At 43.2% G+C, this 10,000-nt stretch overlaps 1 protein-coding gene across 5 annotated transcripts in view; it reads right to left on the bottom strand.

The window, feature by feature from the left end:
- The window catches only part of raly (RALY heterogeneous nuclear ribonucleoprotein), an 87,452-nt gene that overhangs the window by 9,644 nt on the left and 67,808 nt on the right, over positions 1-10,000 (bottom strand). For 3 of the 5 annotated variants that reach the window (XM_056364245.1, XM_056364228.1, XM_056364226.1), the window contains 3 exons: positions 9,329-9,448; positions 7,439-7,623; positions 6,243-6,290 (listed from right to left, as the gene is read on the bottom strand). In XM_056364245.1, coding sequence (XP_056220220.1) covers positions 6,246-6,290; positions 7,439-7,623; positions 9,329-9,448 — 350 coding nt within the window. In that variant the 3' untranslated portion in view covers positions 6,243-6,245. The remainder of the gene's footprint in view (positions 1-6,242; positions 6,291-7,438; positions 7,624-9,328; positions 9,449-10,000) is intronic. The other 2 variants (XM_056364251.1, XM_056364236.1) reach the window with 1 other exon arrangement.

Below are 10,000 nucleotides of genomic sequence, written 5' to 3' on the forward strand. Positions count from 1 at the left end.
AGTAGATTGAACTGCACTAAGCCCTTGAAGTCACCACAATCGACTGCAGTAAGACACAAATATTACGACACAACATTTATTTATTGATGCTCTGTTGCAGCGGCTGGTGTTAAAGGCCTTGCTCAACGGCACCACAGTGGTGTTGATGAAGGAGGGGCAGATTTTATCCTGCTGGCAGAGAGGGTTCGATCAGATGCTGCATCTCCACTGTGTCCACTGTGACACGTGAATCTACCGTGTCCAGTTCTCAGTATTACCTCAAACTCCCCATGGCAGAGAAACATATCCCTCACATTATATTTGTTCTCAACACATAATCTCAGTGAGGGAGGGTGCGCTTGTTTTCCAGACTGCTGCAGGCTGCTTTTCCTGGAAAGACCTGGAATCAAAAGCAGGCAGTCTGCTCTGTTAGGATTTAGATGTCAAGTCCATTTCTCACTGTAGAAAGAGAAGTGAAGACTGAGGGAGTGTCTGTCCATGAAACGTCCAGGAGACAGGACACTTGTGCTTTTCACTGTCCAAACCAGGAGATCACCTCATTTAAACCTTATATTAAACCTCCTTAAAACCTCATTTAAACCTTATTTAAACTCCCTTAAAACCTCATTTAAACCTTATATTAAACCTCCTTACAACCTCATTTAAACCTTATTTAAACCCCCTTAAAACCTCATTTAAACCTTATTTAAACCTCCTTAAAACCTCATTTAAACCTTATTTAAGTCCCATTAAAACCTCATTTAAACCTTATTTAAACCCCCTTAAAACCTCATTTAAACCTTATTTAAACCCCCTTAAAACCTCATTTAAACCTAATTTAAACCCCCTTAAAACCTCCTTTAGACTTTATTTTATACCTCCTTAAAACCTCATTTAAACCTTATTTAAACCTCCTTAAAACCTTATTTAAACCTCCTTAAAACATTATTTAAACCTCCTTAAAACATCATTTAAACCTTATATCAAACCTCCTTAAAACCTTATTTGAACTTTATTTAAACCTCCTTAAAACCCCATTTAAACCTTATTTTATACCTCCTTAAAAACTTAATTTAAACCTTATTTAAACCTCCTTAAAACCTTATTTAAACCTCCTTAAAACATTATTTAAACCTCCTTAAAACATCATTTAAACCTTATATCAAACCTCCTTAAAACCTTATTTGAACTTTATTTAAACCTCCTTAAAACCCCATTTAAACCTTATTTTATACCTCCTTAAAAACTTAATTTAAACCTTATATTAAACCTCCTTAAAACCTCATTTAAACCTTATTTAAGTCCCATTAAAACCTCATTTAAACCTTATTTAAACTCCCTTAAAACCTCATTTAAACCTTATTTAAACTCCCTTAAAACCTCATTTAAACCTTATATTAAACCTCCTTACAACCTCATTTAAACCTTATTTAAACCTCCTTAAAACATCATTTAAACCTTATATCAAACCTCCTTAAAACCTTATTTGAACTTTATTTAAACCTCCTTAAAACCCCATTTAAACCTTATTTTATACCTCCTTAAAAACTTAATTTAAACCTTATATTAAACCTCCTTAAAACCTCATTTAAACCTTATTTAAGTCCCATTAAAACCTCATTTAAACCTTATTTAAACTCCCTTAAAACCTCATTTAAACCTTATTTAAACTCCCTTAAAACCTCATTTAAACCTTATATTAAACCTCCTTACAACCTAATTTAAACCTTATTTAAACCCCCTTAAAACCTCATTTAAACCTTATTTAAACTCCCTTAAAACCTCATTTAAACCTTATCTAAACCTCATATTAAACTTCATTAAACCTCATATTCAACCTTATATTCAACCTTTCATTAAACTTCATTTAAACTTCATTTTAACCTCATATTAAACCTCACATTAAACCTTATATTTAACCTCATTTAAACCTTGTTTTAACCTTATATTAAACCTCATTTTAACCTCATATTAAACCATTAAATCTCACATTAAACCTGGCCTTGCTCATGAGTCCATAAGAGCAGCAGGACTGCTCAGTCAGGGATTATTCATACCGGCCCCCACCACAGATTTCACTACAGGGAACTATAACAAAACAGCTTATTTGCTGTGTTTCTGTGGTGTGACATTCAAATTCATATTTCTGGAACAACTGTGTTTGTTTATTATTTTCTTATTCTCAGTTCAGGCCAAAGCAATTACTCTCTGTGTTTCTCCACGACCATAAAACCATGATAACATGTTGTTATCGGAGTCTCCACCTTTCTGCTGATATCTGTGGATATTATCAGGCACATGTGGTGTGGTGGGGTCAATTACAAAAACATCCATGTGTGCTGGTTTTTGAGTCGTTACATAAAGACGAGTGTCAGGGTTTGTTTAGTCGAGTTTCAGGGATCAGATGCTTTGACTTAGGTCCAGATGTAAGAATTTCTGAGCCGTTCAAAGGCAGAACGACACCGCCCCCAATATCAACAGTGTATTTGATGTGCTGGAGTTCACATACACACTGCAACCAGTCCACATTACACACATTTCTGTGTGTGTGCTGTGCTATAAATCAGGAATTTAAAATATTTTTCATATTTTGCACAACAGAACACATTCACAACAGACCACAGCCCATCCACTGATATTTAAAGCATGTGTTCACCAGGCTGGAAAGAGCGTAACTGTGTGTGTGTCACACAGGTACGAGGCTACAGGTAAACAGCATCGAAGAACAGAGGAAAACCTGAGCGTGTGGATGTTCGTCATGTGTTCAAGTGATTCTCCCAAATCACAAAAAGAAAAATGATTATTTCCTTTATTTTACCAGGAAGTCCCACTGAGATAAAAAAAATCTCTCCTGATCAAGATGGCAGCCACAAAAACTCACCGCATATTAAAATACCACAAACACAACATGACGGCCTCTCAAGAAAAAGTGGTGAGGCAGGAGAGAGAGCAGAGGTGAGGCAGGAGAGAGAGCAGAGGTGAGGCAGGAGGGGGAGCAGAGGTGAGGCAGGAGAGAGAGCAGAGGTGAGGCAGGAGAGAGCAGAGGTGAGGCAGGAGGGGGAGCAGAGGTGAGGCAGGAGGGGGAGCAGAGGTGAGGCAGGAGAGGGAGCAGAGGTGAGGCAGGAGAGGGCAGAGGTGAGGCAGGAGAGAGCAGAGGTGAGGCAGGAGAGAGCAGAGGTGAGGCAGGAGAGAGCAGAGGTGAGGCAGGAGGGGGAGCAGAGGTGAGGCAGGAGAGGGAGCAGAGGTGAGGCAGGAGAGGGCAGGAGGGGGAGCAGAGGTGAGGCAGGAGAGAGAGCAGAGGTGGGGCAGGAGAGAGAGCAGAGGTGAGGCAGGAGAGAGCAGAGGTGAGGCAGGAGGGGGAGCAGAGGTGAGGCAGGAGAGGGAGCAGAGGTGAGGCAGGAGGGGGAGCAGAGGTGAGGCAGGAGAGGGCAGGAGGGGGAGCAGAGGTGAGGGAGCAGAGGTGAGGCAGGTGGGGGAGCAGAGGTGAGGCAGGAGAGGGAGCAGAGGTGAGGCAGGTGGGGGAGCAGAGGTGAGGCAGGAGGGGGAGCAGAGGTGAGGCAGGTGGGGGAGCAGAGGTGAGGCAGGAGGGGGAGCAGAGGTGAGGCAGGTGGGGGAGCAGAGGTGAGACAGGAGGGGGAGCAGAGGTGAGACTTGGTACAATAACTGTGCACACTGTAAACCTCAGATCTCCTCTGCTACCTCTCACTTCAGATGAAGGTCAAACTTTTCACCTGTGGCCTTGTTCTGCAGGTGAGAGCACTGAAACATCCAAACCAAGGATGATAATGAGTAAGCGAAGATCAATTAATTGGTCGTTAAGAATTTACTCGAACAAGTGGAATTGAATCGATCTATCATCAGATAAAGACCTGAAATACAAACGATGTGTCATCTCCTACTACATTCAGTTATCAGTAGAGGTTGAGACGCTGTGACCAGGCTGCGCTCCATCTGACACCCGACCGTGTCCACATGCTAATTTTCCTCAACAAAAACAAGTAGGCAGAAATCAGGTCTGAAATATTTCTGAATGTTGCAGCGTTACATTTAGTAGTTTTGAGCATCTTTCTCATAAATCGATATCTTAGCGCAGGTTATTTTACTGCGTGTATTCTGATGTCTTTAATATGTCTCTACAACTTCTGTTTCATAGTCGATGCAATGCTGTAACAAAGTGGAGTGTTACTGAGGGAAAAAATGCATTTGGTGTTATCTTTTAAAATAACAATTAAGTCGTTGATTGATCATTAATGTTATCAATGATCAGTTTAACAATGTGTTTAAGATCTGTAACCCCAATCCAAACTCAACATTAGTAATTACAACACACACTTTAAGACTGGGAATATGACGAGCCGTCAGTGTGAGGCACAGAAACTGTTTCTGCTGTAACATCAGGATCTGACTTCAATCAAATCCAGACCTTTGACTTTGTTTTGTTAAAGCCATGGATGTTTTTCCAGCCAATGACTGTATATTTACCAAAGCATGCACGGCTCTGTTTGTGTTTCTGGCTGCACAGTGGTGTGTGTGTGTGTCTGTGTGTGTGTGTGTGTGTATATACACATATGAAGACCTGTGTGTGTGTGTGTGTGTGTGTGTGTGTGTGTTGTGTGTGTGTGTGTATACATATGAAGACATGTGTGTGTGTGTGTCTGTGTGTGTGTGTGTGTGTATATACATATGAAGACCTGTGTGTGTGTGTGTGTGTGTGTGTGTGTGTGTATACATATGAAGACATGTGTGTGTGTGTGTGTGTGTGTGTGTGTGTGTGTGTGTGTGTGTATACATATGAAGACCTGTGTGTGTGTGTGTGTATATACACATATGAAGACCTGTGTGTGTGTGTGTGTGTGTGTGTGTGTGTGTGTGTGTGTGTGTATATACATATGAAGACCTGTGTGTGTGTGTGTGTGTGTGTATATACATATGAAGACCTGTGTGTGTGTTATTTTCTTAACTCTTTGCCCTGAGCCTGCACACATTTCAAATTTCCTCCCATCTTTAAAAACATTTCAGGTATTGATGATTGATTGATTTTAAACACTCAGACTGAGTTTGTTTCTAATCAGCGAAACGTCTCAGGTCGCTCACCTTCATTTGTCAGCACAGGAAATATAGAATATTAACATCTAAACAACAACACACTAAAACAGTGGAAAACAACCTATCGAAGTTATCGATGACGGAGCAGCAGCTGGTGGGAGGAGCTCACAGGCTGTTAGTGCTGTTGAAGTGACATAAACGGCCCATTAGTGATTGATTGATTGGTTGATTGATTGATGAGGACTGGTACCAAACATCAGGGGCAGTGGAGCCATAAAGGTCACAGAGAGACTACTCTGAGGTCGTTGTGTGGCATTTAATTAGTCCCAAAACTCGTGCACAATAAAACCGTGCATGTCACGTGATGTGAGCGAACTGAACTCCACGAGCAGAAAACCAATTCACAAGGAGCATCTCTGCTCCACGAGCACGGAGCCGTGACGAGCGCTCAGTCTACCCTCACTACACGCTCGCAGCGCTTTAACACTCGCTCGTTAGGTTTGACTGTAGAGACTGAGGGGGCGGGGCCAGGGCTGATGTCTCCACTCGAGACCTTCCCTCGTCTCCTCCTTTTCTTCTTCTTCTTCCTCTCTGTCTTCTTCCTCGTTGAGATAATGGGAGTTGAAAGTTTGACCAGCAGGATAACTGTGAGCGTCACTCTCCTTCATCGCTGCCCCAGACCTTCCACCTTCCACTGGTCCCAGCAGCACCTCACTGGTTGTACTGGGCAGCTTCAGGTTTGAATATGTGTAGCTGTGTGAAGCCCGGCTCTCAGCGACACATCACAGGTAGCAAGATGAACCTTCTGCCCAGGTCCTCAGCCTGAGTCTGGTTTATATATATACTTCCACATCAGGGCAGATTCCAGCCACGAGTTCAAAGGTCAAGACACGAAATCTGCTGAAAAACAGTTTTATGTTCTAGAAACGACCAAGAACGTCTCTGCTCCGCCCCAGGTGACACGCCATGACGTCTGGTCGAGAGACGTCAACACGAGACTAGACAAGTCGAACACGAGGTGAAAGTTTCTACGAGCAGATCCCAGAGCTTCACACGTACAGCTGTTCCTTAAACTCTTTACTCAGCTGAAACTCTGTTTTTTTGTCTTTAAATCCTGTGACAGTCCAGACAAAGAGGATCCGGGGGACCTCGCCTGGTCATTGAGACAGACACAGACCGACTGGTCTGGTGGTTGTGGGTGTGTTTGTGACACTCACCTCTCAGGGGTGGATGGAGTCCAGCTCTGATGATAGGCGACTGTTTTCCTGAACAGAACAGAAGAACAGAGTCAGGACTGTGAGAGTCCAGCTTCTCAGAGAAACTGGCCTCAGATGATGATTTATGTAAAAGTTTAGCACACATAAGGGCAACAGGAGAAGACTGGAATTCTGGGTAATCTCATACAGGTTTAGAAAAACAAACCTGAGTTTTACTGCAAATATTTAAAGGAACCAGGTTTGAAAACACTTTGAGCGCCGTGAGAAACAGACAGTGAACAACAGTGTCAGACACACTGCAGCATGAAGGAGGAGGAGGAAGAGGAGATGAGAGAGTCAGCTGCTCCGAACAACACGCTGTCTATTATAAACTCCTACTGAAGATAAAGACAGGAAGTGGTTTCCTCGTGGTCCGGCTGCCGTGGACTCGGATCCATGAGAATCTCCATCAAGGAAAATCAAACATCCTCCAACATCACGCTGGGAAATGAAACCAGGATCATGTTTCTACAGCAGTCACAGTGTCACAGACATTTCAAAGGCTCCTTCAAATGAGTCCTTTTACTGGACAACATATCCCAACATGCATTGCATGTCAGTAATGAAAATAATATGTCAGTGAACAACACTGACAGAGTCTGAGGATCACACTGTTAAATGTCAGTGTTGTGCTTCAGCTCAACAGCTAACGGTTCAACTATTAAAACGAAGGGCCACGCCTTCGTAGACCACGCCCCCTGAAGGATGTGGTCAGCTACAGGCTCCACCAGGACACCTCCATCATGCCTCCGTACCGGCGACAGCCAGAGCAGCAGCCATATTGTTTTCAGGTTCGCTGTAACAACTAATATTCACTTGAACTAATGATGAACTGGTTAGATTTTGGGGGTCAAAGGTCAAGGTCAGTGTGACCTCAGAGAACACTTTTTAGCCATAACTCAAGACTTCACACAGACATTATGAAAAAATGTCACACAGATGGTGAATATTTTATGAACAGGATGTGACCGGGAACTAGCTCTAATGGCGGAGGGATACAACCACGAGGAGGTGATCCTCACGACTCAAAGAGACTTAAATTGTATGATGATCATCAGACGGAAAATACATCGAACCACTTTAGGGTGAAGTGAACATCAAGATCAGATGTCCTCACAAGTCACACCTTCACCAGACCACACAGGTGTTATACTCACCATGTGGTTGTGGGCGTCGTCCTGCGTGTGCTCTCCTTCCTCCTCTTCCTGGTCGTCTTCGTCCTCCTCCTCAGCGGTGCTGTTCTGTCTCTGCTCCTCCTCCTCCTCCTCGTCCAGCTCTGAGCTTGACTCCTTCCCTTCCTGCCACACCTCCTTGTTTTTACACGCCTCTGCCTTCCTCAACTCTGGACCAGAACACACAGAAACAGAAAAACGTACAAGTTTAAACTGATGCTTCGTAATGTAGGAAGTGAAAACAGCTGCAGCTGCTTCTATATCTCCTTTATAAAACCATGAATATCCTTTATGACTGAACAGCAGAGATCGATCTGAGCTGTTGGTTTTAAAGATCCAACCAACGTAAACACAACGTAAACACAACACACGATCATCCTCGCCTTTCTTTATTTGACGGCTGTTTCTCCAGGTGATTTCCTGTTTCATGGAGCTGGTTTAACAAAGTCTGAGTTAAGTTAACCTGCAGGAAAACATTTAACTGAGGTCACCGGTGAGCTACAGTAGTAGAGTTTGCCCCCGCTACTAGAGATGGGCTAACTGCAGCAGCTAACCACTGGGTTTCTGTGGTGTGGAGCTTTAAATTCACTGAACCTCAGCTCCATCAAAGAAACTACATGAGACACACGAGTGAGAGAGAAAAACTATCGCTAACTGCGAAGCTAAAGTAACTAGCAGATGTGAATAGTTTGTAAACAGCAGGTGGAAATAGAGCAGCAGAAAGCGCTAACGCAACCTGACATCGCGTTAGCACATTAGCAAGAAGCTATGTAAACTCACCATGGTCATGCACAGACTCGCGCTGCTGATAATGTCGGCTGCATCACATGATCTTCACAGTGCATGACAGTCATTACCTGCAGCAACTGAGTTGTGAAGCTAAATGCTATTTACCTGCACATTGATTAATGCTGTGACTTGCTGTTCACACATACTACTTCATTTACTTAAGGAGCTGTGACAGGACCATGATGCAGCCAATCACAGCTGGAGACTAACTATATCAAATGAACTGATTGGTGCTTCAAGTCTGAAGCTTCATCATTAATAAATTCATCATTAGAAATATGTCGATTGTCACTGATGTTACACAGAAGACGTCCCTTTGTAACCTGATTTTATTTTATTAAACAAAAAACAAGTCACTTCAGAAACATCCTCATCAGTCTGAGAACACATGAGCTGCAGATACTCACAACAGGAAGTGTTTCCAGGGAACACTAAAAAGTGATGGACCCGGAGGCTAAGCTAACAATAGTAATAACATCTGAATCATGTGATGTTGACGTCATAATGAACCAAACTCACCTTTAGCTCATTTTCCAACACCGCTAACAGGGAGCCCGAGCCGGGTCCGTCACTTTTTAGTGTCCCCTGGAAACACTTCTGTTGTGTTGTAGCTGCAGCTCATGTGTTGTCAAACTGATAAGGTGTTTCCTGAAGTTGTCTGTGTTTGTGTGTTTGCATGTGTTCTCTGAAGTTGCAGAGCTTTGAGCTTCAGGGCCACCGTACCAAAAACAACGATGGATTTTAAGTTTTCCATTGGCAGTTTTTTCCCAGTAGATACTTCCTCAGCTTTTAGATGTGATTTATTGATTATGCTAATGCAGGTGTGACCTCAGTGACTTCCTCATTGAATTGGGATATCACAGAGACACCTCTGCCCTCAGACAACAGCACAGGAAGTAACATCTCTGAGACAAGACGTATTTCATGTTGTTTCCTGCTCGTTTCTCTTGATGTGACAACTCTGTGTTTTCTCCAGGAATCTGAGCGGCACACGTGGCTGCCAGAGGCCGTCTGATCCCGAGCCAGAAAACCTGCCTATAAATCTGTGTGTGTGTGTGTGTGTGTGTGTGTGTGTGTGTGTGTCACCTGTGGCTGTGATGTGTGTGTCTTCCGTGATCTGCTCCAGTCTGCCCAGTAAAGCTTCGATGTTGGTTTTAATCTGAGTCAACTCTGACTTGATCGCCTGAAGCTCTGTGCTTCTCACTGCTGGTAGAAAGACATAGAGAACGACAGAGAGAGAGAAGAGAGAGAGAGAATGAAAGAGAGAGAACGACAGAGAGAGAGAGACATAGAGAACGACAGAGAGAGAGAGAGAGAGAGAGAGAGAGAATGAAAGAGAGAGAACGATAGAGAATGAAAGAGAGAGAGAGAACGATAGAGACAGAGAGAATAAGAGAGAGAGAGAGAACGATAGAGAGAGAGAGAATGAAAGAGAGAGAGAGAACGATACAGAGAGAGAGAATAAAAGAGAGAGAGAACGATACAGAGAGAGAGAATGAAAGAGAGAGAGAACGATACAGAGAGAGAGAATGAAAGAGAGAGAGAACGATACAGAGAGAGAGAATAAAAGAGAGAGAGAACGATACAGAGAGAGAGAATGAAAGAGAGAGAGAACGAAAGAGAGAGAGAACGATACAGAGAGAGAGAATGAAAGAGAGAGAGAACGATACAGAGAGAGAGAATGAAAGAGAGAGAGAACGATACAGAGAGAGAGAATGAAAGAGAGAGAGAACGATACAGAGAGAGAGAATGAAAGAG

This window comes from Seriola aureovittata, chromosome 2 (assembly GCF_021018895.1).
Source record: "Seriola aureovittata isolate HTS-2021-v1 ecotype China chromosome 2, ASM2101889v1, whole genome shotgun sequence".
Taxonomy (NCBI): domain Eukaryota; kingdom Metazoa; phylum Chordata; class Actinopteri; order Carangiformes; family Carangidae; genus Seriola; species Seriola aureovittata.